Source organism: Phacochoerus africanus, chromosome 2 (assembly GCF_016906955.1).
Source record: "Phacochoerus africanus isolate WHEZ1 chromosome 2, ROS_Pafr_v1, whole genome shotgun sequence".
Taxonomy (NCBI): Eukaryota; Metazoa; Chordata; class Mammalia; order Artiodactyla; family Suidae; genus Phacochoerus; species Phacochoerus africanus.
In genome coordinates, this window is record NC_062545.1 from 137,609,367 (window position 1) to 137,636,277 (window position 26,911).

The 26,911-nt window shown below is 35.5% G+C and overlaps 1 protein-coding gene across 1 annotated transcript in view; it reads left to right on the forward strand.

Moving 5' to 3' along the window:
• Positions 1-26,911, forward strand: part of DPH6 (diphthamine biosynthesis 6) — a 167,008-nt gene that overhangs the window by 121,106 nt on the left and 18,991 nt on the right. The window contains exon 6 of the mRNA XM_047766779.1: positions 5,630-5,691. Coding sequence (XP_047622735.1) covers positions 5,630-5,691 — 62 coding nt within the window. The remainder of the gene's footprint in view (positions 1-5,629; positions 5,692-26,911) is intronic.

The following is a 26,911-nucleotide window of genomic DNA, read 5'->3' on the forward strand; positions in this document are numbered from 1 at the left end:
TGTGGTTTATGTTTACATATTTTATTGACTCTTTTACCCAAAGGCAAGAGAAATTAACCGTCATGGAATGCAGCCATTTTTGAAAGGAGATATAACAGCTATTTTTTTTACTGTAACAGTTCAGAACTGGGGCCTGATGACTCTGCAATTAATTAAAGGACTGCAAGAAAGATGAGAATATCATCAGTTTGATCTTTCAGTGCCTATCTATAAAAACCACATGCTCTTAATTTCCCTTTCATGACTTTTTTTTTAAGTTTTATTGAAGTATAGTTATTTACAAGGTTGTGATAATTTCTGCTCTACAACACAGTGACCCAGTCATAAAATACGTATTTCCATTCTTTCTCAGATTCTTTTCCCACATAGATTATCACAGAGTACTGGGTAGAGTTCTCTGTGCTGTGTAGCAGGTCTGCTTTGGCCAGTCATTCCATGTACCTCAGTGGACCTTAAAATAAAGGTCTTTTTAAATAGGCATTTATTTTATCCCAGACACTTTTAATAGAACACAAAACATAAATTCTTTTTTTTCTTTTTCTTTTATTTAAATGATTTTTTTCCATTATAGCTAGTTTATAGTGTTCTGTCAATTTTCTACTGTACAGCAAAGTGACCTAGTCACATATACATATATACATTCTTTTTCTCACATTATCCTCCATCATGTTTCATCATAAGTGACTAGATATAGTTCCCAGTGCTATACAGAAGGATCTCATTTCTTATCCATTCCAAAGGTAATAGTTTGCATCTTATTAACCCTACATTCCCAGTCCATCCCACTTCTTCCTTCTCTCTCTTGGCAACCCCAAGTCTGTTCTACAAGTCCATAAGTTTCTTTTCCATGGAAAGGTTCATTTGTGCCATATTATTAGATTCCAGATATAAGTGATATCATATGGTATTTGGCTTTCTCTTTCTGACTTATTCCACTTAGTATTGGAGTCTCTAGTTCCATCCATGTTGCTTCAGATGGCATTGTTTTGTTCTCTTTTATGGATGAGTAGTATTCCATTGTGTATATGTACCACATCTTCTTAATCCATTCATCCATGGATGGACATTTAGGTTGTTTCCATATCTTGGCTATTGTGAATAGTGCTACAATGAACATATGTGTGCATGTGTCTTTTTCAAGGAGATTTTGTCCAGATATATGCCCAAGAGTGGGATTTCTGGGTCATATGGTAGTTAATATATTTTCCGAGGTACGTCCCTACTGTTTTCCATAGTGGATGTACCAATTTACACTGCCACCAGCAGTGTAGGAGGCTTCCCTTTTCTTCACCCCCTCTCCAGTGTTTGTTATTTGTGGACTTATTAATGGTGGCCATTCTGACCAGTGTAAAGTGGTACCTCATAGTAGTTTTGAGTTGCATTTCTCTAATAATCAGTGATGCTGAGCATTTTTTCATATAGTTATTGGCAATCTGTATATCTTTTTTTGGAGAAATCTCTATGCAGATCTTCTGCCCATTTTTCAAATAGTTTTTGGCTTTTTTGCTGTTGAGTTGTATAAGTTGTTTGTATATTTTAGGGATTAGCCCTTGTCATTTGCATCAACTGAAACTATTTTCTCCTATTCCATAGGTTGTCTTTTTGGATTTTTTTATGGTTTCCTTTGCTGTGCAAAGTTTGTCAGTTTGATTAGGTCCCATTTGTTTATTTTTGCTTTTTTTTTTCTGTTGCCTTGGGAGACTGACCTGAGAAAACATTTGTAAGGTTGATGTCAGTGAATGTTTTGCCTATGTTCTCTTCTAGGAGTTTGATGGCATCTTGTCTTCTGTTTAAGTCTTTAAGCCATTTTGAATTTATCTTTGTGCATGGTGTGAAGGTATGTTCCAGTTTCATTGATTTACATGAGGCTCTCCAGTTTTCCCACACCACTTACTCAAAAGACTGTCTTTTCCCCATTTTATGTTCTTGCCTCCTTTGTCAAAGATTAATTGACAGTAAATGTCTGGGTTTTATTTTTGGGTTCTCTATTTTGTTCCATTGATCTGTATGTTCTGTTTTGGTACCAGTACCACGCTGTCTTGATCACTATGGCTTTTAATATTGCCTGAAGTCTGGGAGAGTTATGCCTCCTGCTTGGTTTTTGTTCCTCAGGATTGCTTTGGCAATTCTGGGTCTTTTATGGTTCCATATACATTTTGGGATTGTTTGTTCTAGTTCTGTGAAAAATGCTATGGGTAGTTTAGTAGGGATTGCACTGAATCTGTAGATTTCTTTGGGTAGTATGGCCATTTTTATAACATTAATTTTTCCAACCCAGGATCATGGAACATCTTTCCATTTCTTTGAATCCTCTTTATTTTCCTTGATTAATGTTTTATAGTTCTCAGCATCTAAGTCTTTCACCTCCTTGGTCAGGTTTATTCCCAGGTATTTAATTTTGGGGGTGTGATTTTAAGAGGTATTGTATTTTTATATTCTTTTTCCAGTATCTCATTATTAGTATACAGAAATGCTACCAATTTCAGAATGTTAATCATGTATTCTGCTACTTTACTGAATTTGTTGATCAGTTCGAGTAGTTTTTGTGTGGACTCCTTAGGGTTTTCTATTTATAGTATCATGCCATCTGCATAGAGTGACAGTTTTACCTCTTCTCTTCCAATTTGGATACCTTTTATTTCTTTTGTTTGTCTGATTGCTGTGGCTAGGACTTCTAAGAGTATGTTGAATAAAAGTGGTTAGAGTGGACATCCTTGTCATGTTCCAGATTTTGGTGGGAAGGCTTTCAGCTTTTCTCCACTGAGTGTTATATTTGCTGTGAGTTTGTCATAAATGTCTTTGATTATGTTAAGATATGTTCCCTCTATACCTACTTTGGTAAGAGTTTTTATCATGAGTGAATGTTGGACTTTGTCAAATGCTTTTTCTGCATCTATTGAGATGATCATGTGGTTTTTGACTCTTTTGTTAATGTGGTGTATAATGTTGATTGATTTGTGTATGTTGAACCATCCTTGTGAACCTGGGATGAATCCCACTTGGTCGTAGAAAAAGAAAATTATAGGCCAATATCTTTGATGAATATAGACACAAAAATTCTCAACAAAATTTTAGCCAACCAAATCCAAATTTAAATTCTTAGATTCAATCATAAGAGACTTTTAAAGTGATTTTAATGATGAGCCTACTGCTAAGTGTTGAGGTGGTATGTGTGGTTTGTGTTGTGTGACCATCACATAGGAGAATCAAGGAATTGGGAGGGAGGCTAAAAAGTGGCTTCCTGCCATGCTGGCCTTTTACATTCTTGTTTTGAGTTTTCCAAAGTTTCACTATAAAACGTGGCGGTAATAGATGAATATGTGAAGGAAAACTATGAAAGACATAGCTGTGCTGGAAAACATTATAAAGATCTTTGTGAAGTAGAAATTAATGGACATACAAAATAGTACAGGACTAAAGCTATGGGGCTATAACACAAAGTATCAGGAAACAGACAAAAGCAACTAGGAGATCATAATCCTGTGGAGAAGGAGACTGAGGTGCCTCCTATGAAGGAGAACCTCAAAGAGCTAAAGAAAAATAAAATATCTTTTAAAGAAAAAACAATCAATTAGAAAAATTAATAACTCAAAATGAAACAGCAACAGTATGATGTGAAAAGTAACCAATTATAAATTTTGGCAGTGAGACAGAGTCATTTAGAAAACAAAATACTCAATGTGCAGAATAAAATCCAAGTGAATGAGTTGAAGAATGCATGAAGCAGAAAAAAAATAATTTATTCAGAAGACAACACAAAAAGATACAGAGGAAAAAAATTGAAAGAGCAATTTAAAAGTATGGATGATAGGTTGAGAAATTGCAATATTTGTGTAATTGATGTTTCAGGAAGAAAAATAGAAGAAAGGGCAGAAAGCAGTATTTATAGATTTAATGGCTGAAAATTTTCTAAACTGTAAGAAAGATATGAGTTTTGGAATTGAAAATGCGTATCTGGTGCTGTGCAGTATAAATAAAAATAAACATACCCTTAGATACCTTGTGTTAAAATTACAGAATGTCATTGAGTAAAGTAAAAATTGTACAGTGTAGCACAGACTAGACTATTAGACTGACAGAATAAATCTCATTAGAAATAACTGATGCTGAAAGAAGGAATATATTGCAACTGAACTCTTACATGGTAGTGATAGCGAAATAGAACATCATCAGACATATAAAAACTAAAAGAGTTTACCACTCAGGTAAACAGGACAGGTTGACAGGGATAAAAGAACTGGACAAAGTCCATGATTGCTTCATCTCTGTGTTTACCCAGCCAACTGAAATTTTGATTTTAGTGAATATACTGTGAGAATAATATTGCTGTGAAGAGACCTGACTCAAATAATCTACCTAGTGCTGCTAGTATGAGGTGTTTGCTTTGGGTTTGATTAACTTAGTACTAAAAGAATCCTTAATCTTTACCTGACTTCCCTTTTATTATTCTATATGTGATTGTAAGAAATATCATGTTACCAGAAAAGGCATCTGATAGAAGCAGAAAATTATTACTCAGTTTCTATATAATTAATGAGCTAAATGGTTTTAAACCAATAATAAATGTTTATTTAAATGAACCTAAGCTAATACATAATTATAGTTGTAAATATCTAAAATGAATTCATTCATTTCATAGCTGACTTGTGGCATGTGATTTTTTTCCTGGCAAGTCAGTTTTGGAATGTGGGGAGAGTTCCTGAAGTCCACAGCAAACCACCTGTACTTCATCACCCGCATAAACTCTACTGTTCTATTAGTTGAACACATGGTGTTGGTACTATAATGATTTTTTGGAGTATTTCTGTCATTTCTTGGAAAAAAACACATTATCACACAAGTGGTCATAGAAATGCAATGTTATTTAACTTGGTAATATAACTGTTTATGTTCATATGTTATTAAGTGAATTAATTATATAGGCATGCAGTCTACTCTTCTCTTTTCTACTTTTATTTTCCAAATAAGACATTTGAAACTAGATAAGATAGAGGTAAGTGAGAAAATTTTGTTATTCATGGGTTAAAATAAAAACACATAATATGGAGTTCCTGCTGTGGCACAGCAGGTTAATGGTCCAGTGTTGTCTCTCTGGCAGCTTGGGTCACTGCTCAGGTGCAGGTTTAGGCCTCTGCCCAGCACGGTGGGTTAAGGATCCAGTGTTCCCACAGCTGTGGTATAGGTTGCAGCTGCAGCTTGGATTTGATCCCTGCCCTAGGAACTTCCATATGCTGAGGGCATGACCAAGAAAACAAAGTAAAACAAAACAAAGCATAATAATTAAAACACCAAGGATTTTAGTTACATATCTTTGAAATGGCACTTGTTTTTTCCATCCTAATTACAATTTCTCAAAAATGAAAAAGGAATCAAAACGATGCATCTGGTAATTGATAAAGTGCAATTGAAATAAGTTGGAATGAAACTTATTTTTCAGGAACAAGGGAAACAATTTATCCAAGGGAAATAGGAAAGAAAGTAGGAGCAAAGTACATTTTGCTTTAGGACCAAAGCAATTTAAAATATACACACACTGGTTTCCTAGGCCAGGATGAGCCAAGGGTAGAATAATGTGTTTTTAAACATCCAATTTAATACTTACCTAAAAAAAATTAACCTTTCTTGACAGGTTTAGATCCAGATAAGCATCTTGGAAAAACCCTGGATCAAATGGAGCCTTATCTCTTAGAGGTAAGAATTTATGCTATTATTTCTCAAAATATAGGCATTTGGAGAAAAAAAAAAAAAAACAATGCCATGGTGAGGATGGTTATAGAATCAGTTTCTAGAAAAACTCAGATACATTAATGATTTAATTTTATGCAAAAATTAAACCTCTAATGGATATGAGAATAGCCTTAAAATTAATTATGAATCACGAAAAGAGTAAGTAAGCTATACCTAAAAGGAAATTGTTCTGTCAAAAAGTTTACTTTTATTAAAATGGACATTGTAAAGTATTATACTTCTGTAGTACCTGATAGTCTCTGTGATCAGAAATGTGAGTGGGGACTTCCTTTAGAGATTATCTAATCTAACCCCTTCTCTTTTACCAGTTAGGAAATTAACTTGCAGAACAGTAAAGAAATGATCCCAAGCTTCAAGTTACAACTGTTTAACCCTTATTGTCAAATCCTAAATGTGTTCTAAAGATTAAAGAAAGATTTTGTTATTTTTACTCTTTTCTATTAACTTCAGTGTATTTTATTAGAGTTGGGGTTAAATGTTATGAATAGTATGGCCTTGCTGAATTAACTAAAATAGTATAATTGTTCAGGTTTTTTTTTATTTTGCAGTCATGGTGGAAAAAAGAAAATTACCCTACTTCTATGAAAGAAGTAAATTCCTCTATTAAGTTATTTTTCTCCCTCATGCTCTTAATTCATCAGAATTATTTCTGGACATTGTTAAAACCATCATATTGCTATGATATGAACTCTTAGTAAACTTTAGATTTCACATTTTGTTTCAGACATTTATATTTAATTATTTTATGGTTTATCAATATGTACCAAATGCTTCAGAATCACTAAAGTACTAATTTCTTCGTTATTAAGCATTAGTGAGAATCTAATATGTGCCAGAGAAATAGTAGAGTAAAATAAAATGAAATGATTATATATTTGTGAGAAGTTATATTTGATTTCTAGATAGTTTGGTGTCATTCATTTAAGTCTATCCAATGGACATGGTTAGAGGGGTTTGTGCCCCTCTGATAGGACTCTTCTCATAGCAGTTTGTTCTATAGCCAACATAGATATGTTCATATCTATTCAGTGCCATCAGACTAAATTTTTCTTCTGCACAAAGTTTAGATAAATATTGAAATTAAATTTATGAAGGTGAAAGAAAGAAAACTTCAGAAATAAGAGACTGGAGCTTTGGCAAAAGAGAATTTCTTAGCTGCTTCTAAAATTTGAAGCTGTGAATTAAGATTTCAAGCATGTAGAGAAATCTTTGTAGAAAAGACAAGTAAAGGAGTTCCCATTGTGGCTCAGCAGAAACAAATCTGACTAGCATTCATGAGATCTCAGGTTGGATCCCTAGCCTTGCTGTGTAGGTTAAAGATCTGGCATTGCTGTGATCAGTGGTGTAGGTCACAGACGTGGCTCGGATCCTGTGTTGCTGTGGCTGTGGCATAGACCAGTAACTACAGCTCTGATTCGACCCCTAGCTTGAAAAAAAAAAAAGAAAGAAAGAAAGAAAGAAAAGGCAAGTGAAGTTTTAGGGTTGTCATGATGTTAATTGTGAATTCACCTGGTTATTATCATAGGATGTTTAAACACAGATAAGCAGAAATTTCTTATTCAACTTCAAGTTCCTCCCATGACCTGGCAGCCTTGCATTCCGCTAGAAAAATTCTCTACCTGTTCTCCATAATGACCATTTTATTCCTCCTCTATTCTCCTCAAGTTTCAAATCCCTTTACATTTGTTTCTTTCTTCACAGAGGAAATAGAAATCTTCATCTTAGAAATTCCTCTACCTCTGAGCACCACTCCTTCCAACCGACGTACACCCACACCTATGCTTGCTTGCTGTGACTGTGAGAAGTGTGCTCCTTCCTGTGTGTGGCTAATCCACTCTCTGTGCTGTGGATCCCATTAACATCTGTCTTCTTAAAAACCTTGCAATCAACCCACCCCCTCCAATATCTTCCTCCTCTCTCTCTTTATGGTCTCCTTCACATTGCAGTTGAAACATGCTACCATCTCTCCTATCCTAAATATTCCTTCCCTCTGCTCTAGTAATTTCTCTAGGCATTTCTCTTTCTTCTTTGCTTCAAAACCAAAACTTTGAGAAGTATTGTCTCTATTCATAGTCAGTACTTCCTCATATCTCAGATGCCTCATGTACCTAGCATCTGGATTATTTTTCCTTCTCTGAGTGCATACAGCTCTGATCTCGATCACCTATCACCTCCACTTTTACCAAACCCAGCAGATCTCAGTCCTTATGTGACAGTTACAAATATTTCTTCTTGAAGTGCTTGTACTGACACCCGTGATGCCACACTTGCCTAGTTTTCCCCTTTGGTTCTGGTCACTCTTAGTCTCTTTTGCTAGTTCCTAGTCTAGGTTCCATTTTTAGTTTACCAACTTTTCCTGGCTGATCTCAGTCATTCACATGGCTTTAGTTACCAGTTCTGTTCTGATGACTCCCAGATATTTCCAGCCCAGATTTCTCTGCTAAACTCCAGTGCCAAAAGGCACTGCAAATTAAATCTCTACAAACCTGATTATAGCCTTTATATCCATCACTTTCAGCCATTTATTTTGTCATCACCATAATTCAGATGCCTGTCACTTCAGGCCTGGAGTATTACTGATACCTCCAAATTTGCCTCTCCCTTCCATTCTATTTCTCAAAGAATTCATTTTGCCTACTGCCTCGAGATCATTGTTCTAATATATTCAACTGTAACTGTGTCACTCATTTCAAAACTTTCAAAGTCCCTTTTGACTACAGGCTAAAATCCAAATTATTTATACTTTTCTCCCTCAGTTTCTCAGTCCAGCCCATTAACATGATCTTGTCTGTTCTATCTCCTAAATATATTCCAAATCCAAGCACTTCTCACTGTCTGTTGCTACCACCATACCATGATCATCTCTTACCTGGAATACTATATCAGCCCCTAACTAACTGGTCTGCTCACTTCTGCCATTGCCCTCTTACGACTTACTATTCCTGTAGATGCTGGAGTGACTTTTTTTTTAAGTATAAATCAAATATACCACTACTCCATTTAAAGTTTAAATGGGTTTCTCATTTCAATTAGAATATCATTTAATAACTCCTGTGAGATTACACCCTTTGAGACCTTATATGATCAACATCGTATCAACCTTTTTCAGGCTCATTTTCAACCAGTCTCTGACTCACTGAGCCAGAGTCACATAAGCCTCTTTATTACTTAAGCACACTTTATTTACCCTTTTTCTCCTTAGAACTTTCTTCTGCCTGAAATATTTTCTCCTCCTCCCTGCTTGCCCCCTGTCCATCCATTGTCCACAGTGTTGCCATCATGATATATATGAAATGCAAATCTGGTCATGTCACACTTTCATTAGAAACTTTTGAGTTGCTCTCCATTGTCTCAGAGTAAATTTAAACTTAGCACAGTCTGTCCATGAGGAAAATGAAGCCTATAAGATATATATCCTACATCTACCCTCTCCTTTATCCGTTTTGAATTGTTGATTTCCCTCACATCTACATGTCTGCTCCCCTTCTCTGGATGCTTTCTCTCTCTCCAGCACTTGACTAAATTCAGTCTTCCCTTAATGTCTAAACTCAGAGTTTAATACTGTGAGGTTGTCTTTCTTAAATAAGCCTTCTTTGAGCTGCCTTTTCCTAAGACATGTAGTACGTTAAACCATAAATTCAAACACAGTAAGATAGTGAAAAGTCTTCCACTGTCTCCAGGTTTCAGTTTTTCTATCCTTTCCCAGAACAACTCTTTTCTCTTCTAATGTAGCTCTTCAAAAACATCTTTTGCATATGTAAATATGTGTGCATGTGTCTGTCCATTTTAACCTAGTAGGAGGATACTATGCACATTATTCTCCATCTTCCATTTTAACACATGAAACCTCAGGTCATTGGTTTCCACATCATTGTGTTCTATTACATGGATACCCTAGAATATATTGAACCTGTTCTTTATCGACAAAATTTATTCTTTATTGATTCTTTCATGTATTTTTCTATTAAAAATAATGCTAGAATAGGCATTATTATACGTATATCTTTGGGCTTTTATGAGTTTATTTGTAGGATAAAATTCTAGAATAGACATGCCAATTCAGATGGTATAAGAGTTTTTCATTTTAATTTTAAGTTAAATAGATATTAAGACATTCATTTCCAGCTGTGGTTGAATAACTTCTCTCAGTTCAACTCCCCCAATTCAGATAACTAGAAAAGTGGTGTGCTAATCCATTCCAAAAGCAATAGTTTGCATGAGATCCTGCTGTGTAGCACTGAGAACTATGTCTAGTCACTTATGATGGAGCATGATAATGGGAGAAAAAAGAAAAAGAATGTATACATGTATATGTAACTGGGTCACCATGCTATACAGTAGAAAAAAAAATTGTATTGGGGAAATAACAATAAAAAATTTTTTAAAAAATAAAATAAAATCCAACTGGTTAAAAAAAAAAGTGGTCTGAAATTAAAACAAATTAATGTTGGAAGGCATTAGAGAATTACAAAATCTGAAATAATTTGAGAGGCCAGAATTCCAGAGAGGATGAAAGCCCTGAACATTGCCCCTTTTCCCCTCAAGACATTTACTAATTTAAAAGTGCTACAGAGACCCCAAGAAGCTGAGGAGACGACTCCAGCTGAGAATCTGACTAGGACTTTCAGCAGCTTCATAGGGCTGGGGAGACAAACATTGAAATTCAGGGCAAACCAAAGTGGATTGGACCTGCATAAGCCTCCAGGTTTTCATATGGATTCCTAAATGGACTAAACTTAGGAGTAAAGATAGACTGGAAGTAGTGCATCCCTTGCAAATTGCTTGTGTCCAAGTTTGAATCATATTAATCCTAGATTGAATTAAAGTGATCTGATCCTACTTTTTTTTTAACTCAATGAATTTTATTACATTTATAGTTGTAGATCTGATCCTCCTCTTACTGCTTATTTCTCTCTCAAGAAAGTTAACATGATTCAGAGCCTCAGATTTAAAATAGTTTACAGACAGTTTTCTTCAGGTCATCCAAAATAACCAGGCATTTCAGGAGACCTGAGAAGATAACTAAAACAGAGAAAAACACACAATAGATACTGTCTCAGAGGATATCTATATAATCAAATTATCAGATTTAGACTTTAAAATGACTATGGAATTGGGTAAGGAGATAACTATTTTAGGGGGTATTTGGAATCTATTTAAAAGAATTAAATGGAGTTCTGGAATTTAAAAATAAATTTAACTGAAATTTGTATTGTGAAACTAAGAGCACAATACATGTGTTTAACAGTAGATTAGATACATTTGTATAGACAGTTAAAGAACTGGAAGGTAGGATGATGTAAAAGTATCCAAACTGAAGCACAGAGAGAATAGAATGGAAAATAGACAAGAGAATATGAGATGTAAGGAAGAGAAGTTTATGATACATGTAATTGGAGTTGAAAGAGTGGAGGAGAGAAAGGAAAGAAGAGAAGCAATGTTTGAAGAGAATTTGGGACCTTGCTGTCATTGTTTTTGCTAATTTTGATAAGTAGCTTCTCAGAATGATTTTAAAATTATACTTAAAGAGAAGGATGAATATTAATGGCTAATTGTACACTTTCAATGGGCATTCTGTTTCCTGATAGTTATAGGAAATTATGCAAGCAATCTAAATGTCTTTTTCTCTGGCTTCTCCATAGTCTAATCTGTGTGTACATGAGCTCTCTGTAAAGTGAATACTTAATCAATTTTACACAGTTAGAAATTTTTTCTCACATCATTCACAACAGTTATCTGACAGAATCTACAGTTTTATTCAGACGGCCCAGCTTTTTTTCCCTTTTAATTCTTGCATATGCTCATAAAGGAGACTCAGTCAGTTGCCTAATGTACCCAGAGTACAGTGATTCTAATGTAAAAGTGAATGAGTCATCTGTCAAATTCTATCTTCTTTCTGCACTTAGAAAGTATGTTTTTTTTTTCAACTTATTATCTAGGGCTCTCTGCATCATTGTCTAAGACTAATCAGATATTAAGGAGTCCCTTAATATCTTTATAAATAATGTGATTAACCTCATTAAGTGAGATTAAAAATCAACCATATATTCATTTTCCAACTTGTTGACACAACTCTAATGAATAGTCAAGGAATCCAAAAGACGGAGTGAAAATAGACAACCTTTGAACTTGCAGGAGTGGGAGAGAAAAACATTAGGTAAAGGAATCCATTCTGCCTCAAATCATCCAAGCCACTTCTTTCATACCCCTTGTATAATGTGTTGACATGACTTGTTAACTACTATAATGTCAGTTTCGCTAGTGTATTAATTCTTCATTGCCATATCCAAGGGTTAATATTTTTAAGTAAGGGAATTTTTGCATATTATAATGGTTTCTCTTTTAGGAATTAATATTTATCTCTGAGATTACAGAGAAGTTGGTGGCAGAGGCTGTAGAGAGAAGATGATATCTTTGGGTAGGAGTCTTTCATAGTTCATTCAGATCACATGGGCAGTGTGAGATAGCAGTCAGTGAGTTACTTCAGTACCAGGACCCCAGGTGGGAATCCTGACTGAACTGCTTACCTGCAACATTGATCTAATTAGTTATGTGTATATAAAATGGAAGTAATAACAGTGAAATGATATTTAAGGTGCTTAATTCAGTGTCTGGCACATATAAGTGCTCAATAAATGTTAATAATGTTTACTATTATGAGTAAAATTTGCCATTACTAAAGAATTCTGAAACTTTTCTGCTTTGCAAAATACACAGAGAACTGGATAAACACTGTAAGTGGGATCATATTTAAAACTCTTAGGGGATTTTTAATTGGCCTATATCAACATGTGAGACAGCAGACCTAGCAGAATAATGGTCAAAGCTATGTAGAACCACTATACAGAAGAGAATGTCTAAAACCTAACACAGATCTGAAGAGATGCTCAAAATGATTTAGTATGAGAGAAATACAAATTAAAGCAACAGTGGGATATTACTTGTACCACTTTGGCAAAAATGAGGAAGCAGGATAATGCCAATTGTCGATAGCTAGAGATTTATAGAGCCCCTTTAAGAATGTGGACTGGTACTAACATTCAGGTCATTATTGTATTACCTTTAAATACCCCTACTCTCCTTGATGTACCACTTCTCCTGGCAGTCCATAAAGGACACAGCGAGAATAGTATTTGCAGGGTTATTTTTGATAGTGTTGGAATTTTTGGAGGCAGTGTGGGTATCCATTCCTGGGAAAGTTTTTAATTAAAATGTGATGGGTATACTTTACAAAGTTCAGTTCTACAGTTAAAAAATATATATTCAGTGTGTGTGTTGATGGCAGGTGCTAAATAAATAAAAGCAATATTGAAATAAAACTATAGGTACACAAAATAGATATACATTTGCAAGGACATAAGCAAAAGATACACATTGAATACTTTCATATATTTGCCTGAGATAAAAAAAATGGGGATATGTACAGTATTATATAAATTATAGGTGTACTATATAGTGGTTCACAATTTTGAAAGATTATACTCCATTTAATTATTATTAAATATTGACTGTATTCCCTGTGTTGTACAAAATATCCCTGTAGCTTTTATAATACATAATAGTTTGTACCTCTTAATTCCCTGCTCATATATTGCCCCTCCCCCTTCCCTCTCCCAACTGGTCAATAAATGGGAATTCTTTATAAACAACATGAGAATACCCATTGCTGAAAATTTGAGATATAATAAAGTAAAGGAAAGCAAAGAGCATAGTTCTTCTGCCCCATGGTGCACACTGCTAACATGTTGGTACATTCCATAATGTTTTATTTCCTGGGAGTTTGTTGTACACACAATTTTGTGTCTTGTATATATTTTCTTGTCATAATTTGGTTCAGCTAAATCTACAGTTTGTCTCCTTTTTCCTTCTATTATGCTGTGTTTATTTTCCCACATAACCAAATTTGCTTGAAAATACATTAATTTGTTTTGTTTTTGTTTTTGTTTTTTGTTTTCTTTTTATGGCTGCACCTGCGGCACTTGAAAGTTCCCAGGCTAGGGGTCAAATTGGAGCTGCAACTGAGGCCTACACCACAGCCATGGCAACACCAGATCTGAGCAGCATCTTCACCCAACGTTGTAGCTTGTGGCAACACTAGATCTTTAACCCACTGAGCGAGGCCAGGGATTGAACCCTCATTCTCACAGAGACTATGTTGGGTTCTTAACCACAGAGCCACTGTGGGAACTCCCGAAAATATATTAATTAATGGCTGTGTAAATTCCATCCTATTCCTATTCTACAAATGAATATACATATAGCCTGACAAATTTAATAAGTTATCTCTTATTAGGAATGTTTGCTGTTTCTAAACTACTATAAATAATGTTATTTATTATAAAATTATTTTTAATAATGTGATTATATTTCCTAATAAATCTTCTGAATAGTTCCGCAGTTCCGATTATTGTTTTCTTTAGATAAATTTCTAGTAATGTAGTTTCTGGGTCAAAAGATACAACTTCAGGGCTTATATATTTGTTACTTTAATTATAGAATCATTTTAGCTATTGCTTCTTAAATTTCTGCAGGTACCTAAAGTTATATTCTGATAAGTGAACGATGGATTCTAAAATTATTTGTCTTGGAGTTCCCGTCATGGTGCAGTGGAAACGAATCCCGACTAGGAACCGTGAGGTTACAGGTTCGATCCTCGACCTCGCTCAGTGGGTTAAGGATCCGGGGTTGCTGTGAGCTGTGGTGTAGGTCGCAGACGTGGCTCGGATCCTACATTGCTGTGGCTGTGATGTAGGCCAGCAGCTACAGCTCTGATTCAACCACTAGCCTGGGAACCTCCATGTTCCTCGAGTGTGGCCCTAAAAAAGCAAAAATAAAATAAAATAAATAATTTTATCTTTTGTGATTTCCCCCCATGATTATTTTGTCATTTTTCAAAAAAGGAGATGAATTTTAATATGAAAATTAAATCAAATTTTTAAAGTTTTGGGCAGTTCTTTAAATGTTAAGAATCTTCCTGGTTTTGTGATATTTTTAAATGTTTGTCAAAGTAATGACCTCAAATGGTTCTTCAACTTTTGCTACAGAAACAATCCTCTGAGTCTTTCCTGCCTCTCACTCATTTTAGCATCTTTTATCTCTTATAGTTGATTATTTGATTTTTATCTCCCTGTCTTGGTATTACTACTTCATGATCTCTCCCAATTTGAATATTATTTATTGACTTCTCACTCTAGATTATGCAGATTTAGCTGTCTTTACTCCCTTTGCCTCCATCACATACATATATTCTTTCTTTCCTTCCATCTTTCCATGCTCTTATATTGCAATACCAGTTGGCTGAATAGTCACTGTTTAAATTATGATAACTATGAAAATCCAAAACACAGCTGGGTGAGGTAATAAACATTCCTGTTTATAAAAATTGTTTTTAATTTGAATTAATAATTATCTTGTTTTCTTCATTTATTTAGTATTCTATGTACTAGTCACTAATTCAATGCTATTATACTCATTGCCAGTTTTCTAGTCTCTTAGCCACATGTTCAAACATATTAAGTATTTTTTCACTTTCCTCTACCTGAAGTCCTTTCTATGGCCCTCTGACCTGGTGTGTGTAATCTGGGCTAGTTTCCTTTTATGCCTTTACAAGGCTGTCATCCTGTCATCTCCCCATAATCCTGGAGATACCTTAACTTTCCTTCTGTGTTGGAGCCCTTGTTTCCTTGATCTAGAGTCTTCTTGTTTATCCATTTTATTCTCATTTTTGTGAAGCACATTCTCTAAGATTTTTGAGAAAGGGTCCATAGGAAATAAGTGTTTTGAGACACTGTATCTATAAATGTTTTTTTTTTTCTCACATTTCATCAGTTCTTTAGCAAATCATAAATTCTATTTTTTTGAGTATTTTTCCTTCTGGATCTTGATAGTATTGCTTCATTCCCTTGTAACTTGTTATGCTCTTGAGAAGCCCAGAGTCATTCTGATTCCTGACTATTTGTATGCAACCTTATTTATTTCTCCCTCCATCTCATCTCTGTAAGAGTACATAAGATATTTCTTTTGCCCTACAAATTGTTAAGTTTTACATGCAATGTCTTGGGTTTGCATGTTTTTATCCATTGTGCTGAGCCAGGTAGTATTTTCAGTTTGAAAATTTCAGCTCTGGGAAATTCTCCTGGATTATTTCACTGGTGTTTGCCTCCCCTTTGTTTTTGCTTCTTCGAATTTCTATTATTTAGACGTTTCTTTAATTTATAACTTTTCTCTTTTAATTTTTACCTCACGTCATTTTTGCTGTTTCTGGGATAATTTCTTAATTCTACCTTCAGACTTTTCAATTGAATTTTTTCATACTTTATTTTTAATTTCCAAAAGTTTATTTTGGGTTCTCTGAATGTTCTTATTTAAATCTATAATACCTTATCCTTATTATAATTTTTCTCCTGTTCAGCATAGTCTGTTTTCTCCATTGTTTACTTTGGCCTCTAACGTTTATTTTAAAGATGTTTCTGCTAATCTTCGGTGTTCTGCTCATACTTAAGAGGAGGGACCTAAACTTTTTATTGTAAGCATTAAGTGTATGGATAGGGCTTTGTGACCTTGAGTTTCATTGTAGGGAAGTATAGCTTGGTCATTTAATCTGAGCTGGATAGATTCCAAAGAAAAGGATTCTCCAGTTTCCTCTCAAAATTGCAGACATGCTGCAGGGGTTTGTGTGTGTGTGTGTTTTGTTTGTTTGTCTTTCTGAGAGTTGAACAAGGAAAATGGCTGGAGACCTCAGAATCTTGTGTTCATACATTAACAGAATCCCTCTTTTTATTATAGTACCTGTGCCCTCAGCCGTCTCATTTCTCTCGGCTACTTCCTTTATTTCACCCTCTGTAGAGATTAAATCTTCAAAGTTCTGCCAGGATGGAGGAGAGGCAGTTGCCAGTCTAGAGGCAAGGGATCTTGGGCTGTGGCTGCCAATCAACCCTTCTTATTTTGGTGTCTTTTTCATTCCCATTTCACTTCCGGAAGTACCATTGCCACCAATACCTTCCCTTTTCGTTTTAGAGGAAGGAGTTATTTTACTGTGTTAATTGGGTTGGTCCTCTACATTTTCCACTGTTGGCCTAGGTCCCAGTGTTCTTGATTCTTAATTTCATTGTCACTGTTACTTCCTTCCTGCTGTTCTCCACTTTTTTAAGTTTATATTTTTTTATGAAATACCTCCTCTGAAGATTTTATAAGGGGGTGGGGGTCAATGCATGAATTCAATCCACTATCTTTACCAGCAGCAGTTACACTTTAATTGAGAGCTTTCTTAAGATGATCTAAATCAAAGTTGTCTGCCAAATGGTAGAGTGAAACCATGTAATATAACAATTGTGAGTATATAGATTTGGTTGCTTTTTCTAGGACTGTTCACATAGAATTGGGAAATCTGACTTCTAGCTTGAGTCAAAGGTAAGCCGACATGTATTGACTAAGGAGCATACCACTCAGCTGGGTGCTATGAGAGCTAAAGCAGGATAAGTGTAATGCTGATTTCAAACTTAAAGCTCTGTTTCAAGCTCCATTTTATTGAGTTACCTTGTCTTCCTTATGGGTTTGACAAAAGAACAATTTACAGTCCCAGCTACCTATCACTTAAAAAGCAAAAGAGGAAGAGAATTTCACTAAGGTTGATTTGATGTTGTGGGTAAAAGAGATAGAATTTTAAGCCTTGCTCCCTGCACTGCTAACTCTATGAAAAAGAACACCTTTAACCAACCTTAAAAAGTCAAGAGGAGGCAGAAATCCTTGACAGGAGATGTTGAATTTTGAACATAACTGAGTTGGAAGGATATGTAAAATTTTAAGGTTGAGATATACAGTGACTATTATAAGTATAAATTATGAGTGAGATAGATAGGAAGCTGGGTTGGTAGATGCAAACTATTACATTTAGAATGGATATACAATAAGGTCCTGTTGTATACATCACGGGAACTATATCCAGTCTCCTGGAATAGACCATGATCGAAAATAATATTAAAAAAAGAATATGTGTGTGTGTGTGTGTGTACATGCACACACACACACACACACAATAGTTAACTATATATTTAACTATTTAACATATAGTTAAATCACTTTGCCCTACAGTAAAAATTGGCACATTGTAAATCAACTATACTTTGATAAAAATAAGTAAATTATGAAAATGTAGTCTAAGAAAGTAAAAAATGTATACCATATAATTTCAAAGAAAAAAAATATGTTGAGAGAATTCTGAGTAAACTCAGAGATAAATTGACAGCCAAACTGTACTTTAAAAAAATGGATAGGATTTTTGATTGGCTAGATTGTTCAGAGTGTATTTTGAATTCTGGGATAGGAAGCTGAAAAAAGAAGTTGAAGCCATAGAGAGAGAGATTTTGAATACTGAAGTAAGGATTTAACTATTTAAACAATGAGGAGTAACACAAAGTTTTAGAGAACTTAAAACTTTTAAGTAAAAAAAAAATTTAGGAAGTAAAATCCTTAAACATATACTTTAAAGAATTTGACCTGGCAGTTGTGCCTATTATTGTAGCAGTCAGAGAAGAGGTGAAGGTAAAGAGATGAAGGTCCTCCATAGTTAGTGGTTGTTCCAATACATGACCTTGAATATGTCCCTCACATTTCTCTAAGTATGTATTGTAGAAGAACTCGTAATTGCTGGTGTCATGTGCTACTAATAGAATTGAATGATAAGTATTTGTAATGACTTCTTATGTGCCCAGTTGTATGTTGACTTCTATAAGGGGTACAAAAGAAGTCAAAGACTTGGCATTTTTCATGGAATTTAGTTTTGTAAGTGAGGAGGGACCCTAATAACTTGGATCAAGTAAAACCAAATTGGTATTTACTGTAAATGAAATTTGGAGCTAAAAGATGGAAGGTGACCTTGAGTATCTGAAGGTGATGTCATGGAAGTGTTAGCACTTAAACTGGTTTGAAAGATGGATGAAATTTACACAAATGGTGGCAACAAACTGAATCAATATGAAGAAGATTCCTTGGCAGGAAGACTTGCAGGGACAATGAGAAGCTTGGTTTACATGAAATTAAGAGCTGGTATTAGCAGATTAATAAGAAATAGATGAGGTGGGGAATTTAAGACCCAGTCATAAAGAGTCTTGAGAGAGGTACCAAGTGATTTGAGATAAGAAATAATAAGGGAATTCCCGTCATGGCTCAGCATAAACAAATCTGACTACTATCCATGAAGACGCAGGTTCGATCCCTGGCCTCAATTATTGGGTTAAGAATCCGGCATTGCCTCGAGCTGTGGTGTAGGTCACATAAGCAGCTCGGATCCTGCAAGGCTGTGGTATAGGCCAGCAGCTGTAGCTCTGATTTGACCCCTAGCCTAGGAACCTCCATATGCCGGGGGTGTGGCCCTAAAAAGACAAAATAAAAGGAATAATAAGATACAGAAGGCTCATTAACAAGGATTGTATTATTAAAAGGTATCTCAGGAAATTTAGTCTGACAGCAGTCAGAGAGTAGAGAATTGAGAGTAGAAGAAATTGGAGAGGAAAAAGAGTCCAAGATACTGTTACAGGAAACAAGTATGAGGGCTTAGATCGCAAAACTGCTGACTGTAGGGATGGAGAGAGAGAACAAAACTGAAGGAAAGATTTTGACTTAAGAAAGAAAAAGAAATTGGTACCAAATTGCAAGAAGCTGGAAAAGGAAGACTCACAGATTAATCCATACATAATGATTGGGGAAATTGGAAGCACATATTTTGGCAAATGAAAACTGGAATGAGGTTGACACAAAATTGAGATATTCAGGCTAAAGACTAATAAGGTGTATTATTTCTCAAAGTCCAGACACAACCTTAAATTCTGGTTTTGTTTAGTTTTAAGCTACATAACTTTTGCAAATCAATCTAGTTTTCCCTTCTGGAAAAGAGAAAAAAATAAAATTAGTAACCGTTTCATTGAGTATATATTATATGCTAGGCAGTATATTAGGCTTTTTTAAAATATGGTTTTATTACTAAAAACTACCTCAGCATCCCTATGAGGTAGGTACTGTTGTCATCTTCATTGTATAGATCAGTAATCTGAGGCTCCAAGAGTTTACCTGACCTAAGATCGGATAGCTAGAAACAGACAGCCTTGGTTCAAATCCTACATAAGATCACAGAGGTAGAATTTGAACCAAGGACCATCTGTTTCCAAAGCTACTGCTTTTAGTCAATTATGCAATGCTGTTTTCACTGTGCCTCCCAACAATATGCGCTTTATTACACTTACAGTTAAGCTGTGTATTTACTAAGTGCTTACTAAGTACCATACTCTGTGCTAAGTACTTTTTATGCATGATTTTATGTAACCCTCTAACAATTGTATGAGGTTGCTACTATTAATATGTACATCTTGCAGATGAGAAATAAGAGGGTGAGTTACTTTTCTAACGTCACAGAGCTGGGAAGTTGCAGAACTGTAATTTATTCTTTAAGTCTATCTGATTTCAGAACCTACACTCTTTTTTTATTCTTAAAAGTCATTTTGGGAGTTCCCGTCGTGGAGCAGTGGTTAACGAATCCAACTAGGAACCATGAGGTTGCAGGTTCGGTCCCTGCCCTTGCTCAGTGGGTTAATGATCTGGCGTTGCCGTGAGCTGTGGTGTAGGTTGCAGACGCGGCTCGGATCCTGCGTTGCTGTGGCTCTGGCGTAGGCCGGTGGCTACAGCTCCGATTCAACCCCTAGCCTGGGAACCTCCATATGCCGCGGGAGCGGCCCAAGAAATAGCAACAACAACAACAACAAAAGACAAAAAAAAGTCATTTTGAAGATTAAATAATTTTATCCTTTTCTTAACTTTAAGGCGTAAAACAAATTGTCTTAACAATGATGTTGTTAATATGCACAGCAGCAGAATAACATAAAAATGATGGTTAAAGCCATGGAGTATATAAGCTATCTGAAGGAATAAATTTGTAGAGAAAAATATATTAGAGAAAATCATGAAGGATATTTATAATTTAGGAGCAGTAGGAGGGAAAGGAGTCAGAGAAGCCTAACAATAGCTTAGAAAATGCAGTAACCTGAATCCTAAGGAAAATAATCACAAAAATTTGAAACATACATGGTATCATATGCCACATAAAAGTTGAAAAAAGAAAGGTCATTAGACTCTGACCTAGCAGATTGCTGCTTATACTGAGATACTAGTAAACACAACCAGCATCCATCCAGTTTCCCAATGCATGAATTTTTCTTAATTTTTTAAACTTTCCTCATTTTTCCATTCAATCACTTATTTCAGCCTCCTAAAATATCTCTCAAAATATCTGCCCTCTCTTCTCCATACTCACTACTGCTTCCACAGTCCAGGAAATCTTTACCTCCTGCCTAGATTCTTCCAGCATCTTCTCAGTTCTTTCTGCTTTATGACTTACCCCTTCCAGCCCATTCTCCATTGTGCAGCCAGGATGATGTTTCTACAAGACAAATGAGATCAGATCAGCTTTCTGTTTAAAACATCCCCATGGGTTCTCATTAACCTTAGGATAATAACTTAGTATGACTATGAAGCCCCATAACATCTGTCCTCTTTCTAGTTTTCCAGCCTTATTTCTCCACTATTACTCATCTAACTAAGCTTCAGCTATGCCAAGCTTACTTTGAGTACCTATCACATGCTCTGGGACTTAATACATCTATTCCTTTTGGAACAGTTTTTTCTTCTCTCCTGCCTCCTTCCTCTCTCCCCACCGCCCCACCCAGACTTCCCTGGTTAACTGCTGCTTTAGGCCCCCTGCTTTACACTCAAACAGCATCTCATGCATCCATCGAAACAATCAATACCCTTTGTTATAACTGCTTGTTTAACATGCTGTTTGTACCTCAAGATATTAAAGTGTTTTATGCAGAATTTATGTCTGCTCCTGTTGTTATCCCCAGCACTTAAAACAATGCCAAGCCTATAGTTTGAATTATATGTATATAGTATACTCATAGTAGAATTCAATATATACTTATTTAATAAGTGTTATGAATGAATAGATACAGCAAGAAATTATTCTGTATGTTAAATATATTTATAAAATGAAATTGTGATAAGCTTTATAAACCTCATGGTTTTCTCTAGATGGTAGGAGGTGTGAGGGAAGGGCAATTTCACTTCTTTTTTCAATTTTAAGATGAGTAACAGCACATGAGGCAGATTTAAAAGAAGAAAAATCATGATTTAATAATAAATTCTCATAATTATGGTAATTAGTCTTTTAAAGGGATTAAAATTAAACAGGGAAATCCTGATGCCTGTAATCTTTCAGTTCAATAATCAGTAACTGAATTCCAATGATTAGGAATATTTATCTATATGAAGAAGTGTGCCAGAAAAAATAGAAGCATATAAGTAATTTCCTTTTCATTTACTAGGAATTCACTTTTTAAATGCTCAGACTCCAAGGCATTCTTAACCCAAGTCAGCCATGTCTATTCAAAATGTATTTATTTATTTATTTATTTATTTTTCATATGTTGAGGGCTTGTCCCATTTATTTTTGTGGACTTCCTAGTCAGTTGTTTCCTGTTTTTCAACTAGTTGTCGATCTTTTTCCTTTTTAATAGGAGTTATTTTTTTTTACCATTAAATATTGTATATAGCATAATAAAAAGAATAACTTAACTGGTAAGAATAACAAAAATAATATACCCTATGAAAATAAGTAAAATATAAAATGCATAAATTGGTTAAAAAACAGTGTAACTATAAATATATCCTCACAATTTGTTACATCTTATTGATTCTTCAATATAGGCATTACACCATTCTAGGTGATGTGATAAACAAGACATTATAGACCTTACATTGTACCATGGAGACAAATGGTTATTGATAATACAGTTCTAGAACTGTATTATTTAATTGTACAATTGCATTATTTAATTAAAATTATCATAAATTCTTTAATGGAGGGGAAATCAGAATCAGATCTAAGAAGACTTCAGCATTCCAAGAATGATGTCAAATGACCCCCTTTATGGTGGATTATGCACTTATTTACTATGAGATATATTTCTTCAGAGATTCCTTGTTTGTGTATCAATTATAGATTTTTGCTTTGCAGTTATTCTGAAGTTTTGATATACGAGTCTATATGTATATGAGATTGTTTTAAGTTGTTGGTCTCTTAATTGCAAATTCATCTCCAGTATCCTGCATTTGTACCCACCTCTTCTCATGATTTCTGATTTTGGTGGTATAATTGTGCATGGATAATTACATAGCTTTACTGGTGAGCCTTGTCATTTGTGGAATTTTTATTTCCTGTTGCGGCCTTTTCTTTTCTACCTAGAGTAGTTTCTTTAGTATTTGTTGTAAGGCTGGTTTAGTGTTGCTGAATTCTCTCAACTTTTGCTTATCTGTGAAGGTTTTGATTTCTCCTTCAAATCTGAATGAGAGCCTTGCTGGGCAGAGTAATCTTGGTTGGAGGTTTTTTCCTTTCATCACATTAAATATATCATGCTACTCCCTTCCGGCCTGCAGAGTTTCTGCTGAAAAATCTTTTGATAACCTTATTGGGGTTCCCTTGTATGTTACTTGTTTCTTTTGCCTAGCTGCTTTCAAGATTTTCTCTTTGTCTTTAATTTTGGTTAGTTTGATTAATATGTGTCTCGGTGTATTCCTCCTTGGGTTTATTTTATATGGTACTTGTTGTGCTTCCTGGATTTGAGTGAGTGGTTCCTTTCCCATGTGAGAGAAGTTTTCGGCTATTATCTCTTGGAATGTTTTTTCTGTCCCTTTCTCTCTCTCTTCTCCTTCTGGCACCCCTATAATGCAGATGTTGGTGCATTTCACATTGTCCCAGAGTTCTCTGAGACTCTCTTCATTTGTTTTCAATCTTTTTTCTCTTTTCTGTTCTGCATCCGTAATTTCCACCAATCTGTCCTCCACCTCACTTATTCATTCTTCTGCCTCCTGTATTCTGCTGTTAGCTGCTTCTAGTGAATTTTTTATTTAAGTTATTGTATTTTGCATCTCTTCTTATTTAAGTTTTATATCTTATATCTCTTTGGTCACTGTTTCCTCTAAGTTATCCATCTTTGCCTCCAGTTTATTTCCAATGTCCTACATCATCTTTAGCATCAACAATCTAGTCTTTTTCCTGGATGCTGAGAATCTCCTGATCACTTAGCTGATTTTCTGGGGTTTTTCCTTTCTCCCTCATCTGACTTATAGTTCTCTGTCTTTTCATTTTTATAGGTTTTTGGTGTGGTGGCCTTTTTACAGATAATAGAGTTATAGCCTCTCTTACTTCTGGCGTCTGCCCTCCTTGTAGCTGAAGTCAGTGTGGGGGCTTGCTGTACGCTTCCTGATTGGGGGGGGCTGATGCCTGCCCACTGGTAGGTGGAGCTGATTCTAGTCCCTCTGGTGGGTGGGGCTTAGTCTCTGGATGGGATTAGAGGCAGCTGTGTGCCTGAGGGGTCTTTAGGTAGCCTGTTTACTGAGGGGTTGGGCTGTGATTTCCCCCCTGGGTTGTTGTTTGGCCTGGGGCGTCTCAGCACTGACTGATGGGGGTGGGGCCAGATTTTCCCTAAATGGCCACCTCCAGAGAAAATCACTGCTGCTGAATATTCCGGAGAGCTTTGCTTTCAATGTCCTTCCCTCACAACAAGCCACATTCACCCCTGTTTTCCCAGGATGTCCTCCAAGAATTGCAGTCAGGTTTGACCCAGATTTCTTTGGAGACCTCGCTCTGCCCTGGGATCCAGTGCACGTGAAAGTCTGTGTGCGCCTTTTAAGAATGGGGTCTCCATTTCCCCCAGTCCTATGGAGCTCCTGTGCACAAGCCCCACTGGTCTTCAATGCCAGATGTTTCAGGGGCTCTTTCACCCAGTGCCAGATCCCCACACGTGAGGGTTTGATGTGGGGCTCAGAACTCTCACTCCTGTAGGTGAGTCTCTGTAAACCAGTTAGTTTTCAGCCTGTGGAGCTTCTACCCTGGAGGTATGGGGTTGTTTATATTGCACAATTGCCCCTCCTACCTCTTGATGTGGCCTCCTCTTTGTCCTCTGGAGTAGGGTATCTTTTTTAAGGTTTCCGGTCCATTTGGGTGGAGATTGCTCAGGCTTTAATTTTGAATTTTGTTGTTTTTAGGAGAAGTTAAGCTCCAGTCCTTCTATTCTGCCATCTTAATCCTCTCTCCTCAAAATGTTTTTTTAAAAAGCTTAACAATGGTTAGTTGGAAAACTAATTTTCATCTTCCCTAAAAATTTTATCCAAAAGAGAACATAGTAAAATTTAGATAAATATGAAGCAAGGAACATGCTTTTATACGGGGAAAATTATATTATGAAATATGTAGAAACTGATTCTATTGTTTTATTAAAGATAATTTAACTGTTTAGAAAACCACAACATATTTATTTTCAACTGGTCAAGATCCTTTTTAAATTTTATTTTATCTATTGTACTAGCTTTGTATCTTTGAATTTATTCAAAGATGGCACCTGTTGGCTGATGTCAAAAGAAATAGCAGGTGTGTTAATCTTATCCAGTGGCCATCTGATCTGAATCTTTTTCTATATGACATTCCCCAAATGGTTAAAGGCAGAGAGAAAAATAGTTACATCACCAAGTCAGTAGGTAATGAGGTAAGAAAAACAGGTGTGAATTTTATTCACTGTTTTAGAGTTCCCCAAATATGGAATTTTTATCCTATTTCTGAGGTTATAGAAGAAGAAACCAGTAACTTGATAATTCTCCCTTTTACTTGATAATTCTCTTTGGGAGTGGCTTTCTTTCTGTCTGAAACTAGACATGTCAGTACGTGCCAGTTAGACCCTTTTCTAGGAGTACGCAGACTGTGTGGACCATGTAGAAGACAGCCAGTTGGTCACTGAGTACTGTGTGCCATACACTGCTAGGAAAGAACTACGAGAGGGTCTAAGAAATTTAGAAACTTTATGTCTCAGAGGAAACATTTAAATTCAAGAGATACACAGTGACACAAAGAGAAATATGTCACAGGGCAGCATAGGACAGTTCCAAAGGCAGTGATTTCTATATGTTGAAGAGAAGGATACTACATGTTGTGGTTTGTGTTTATCACTTTATATTTTACCTCATAAGATTTAGTCTTGGGGATTTTTTTTTTTAAGCTAGTCAAGATTCTTTTGAATCTTTATGTTACTTTATTTTACCTGTTGTATTACCTTTTGTCTTTGTATTCTTGTGATGGATGGGACCAAATGGCCAAAGTCTTTGATTGTCAGTTTATAGAGCTTGATTTTTATTAAATAGCCAATGGTCAGATAGAAAAAGTTTTTGAGTAGATGAGTGCCATGTCATATATTGTTAAGGAAAGTTGGTATGTTAATAACATGTAGGGTAAATTGGGGGACGTAATACACGAGTTGATTGTAATAGTTCAAGTGCAGAGTGCTCAGGAAGGATGTTAGAATAGAGAGGAGTGTGTACTTTGTCTCATTCACTGCCATATGCCTCATGTATAGCATAGGATCTGGTATTTATTAAGTGCTGAGTGGCTATATATTGATTCAATAAATGAATTAATGAAAAATTGTAAATATAGCCTATGTGACAGAAGGAAAGGAAGGAGTTAAACACTGTAATAGTTCAAGCAGAAATAGGGAATTGAGCAGGGAGAGAAGGTTTTGAGGAACAATCAAGAAATTTATTTTATTCATGTAGAATTTAAAACAACAATGCTCCCAAGTAAGACACTCAGTAAGCATTTGGGAGGGGCTAATATATGGGAGAGGAGTTGATTACTAGGGATTTTACTCAGAGAACAATTTGTAGTAGAAATAGTAGATATAGTAGGGGTCATGATTTTCACAGAAGGGAGTATGTAGGTAAAAGATCAGAAGGCCCAAGAGAGGGGCAAATTAATCTAATAGAGAAAAGATAGTACGTGTTGAATACTTTCTGTGCTAGGCACTAGGTCAAGAGCTTTGTATGCATTATCTCTTTTAATACAACTCTCCCCCCCTTCCCTGCACCCCACGTTTAGGTATTACCTAGGAAAATGGAAATTCAGATAAGTGAAGCAGTTCATTCAGGTCCTTTCCCCAAAAGGTATTAGAGCTAGAATATGAACCTTGATCTGTATCCCTGGTTTTTCAACTCTGCTAAAATTACTCTCTGTTCATAAATTTTGTCCATGCTTTTCACTAAATCCTTAACGTACTTATAGCAGTTATGT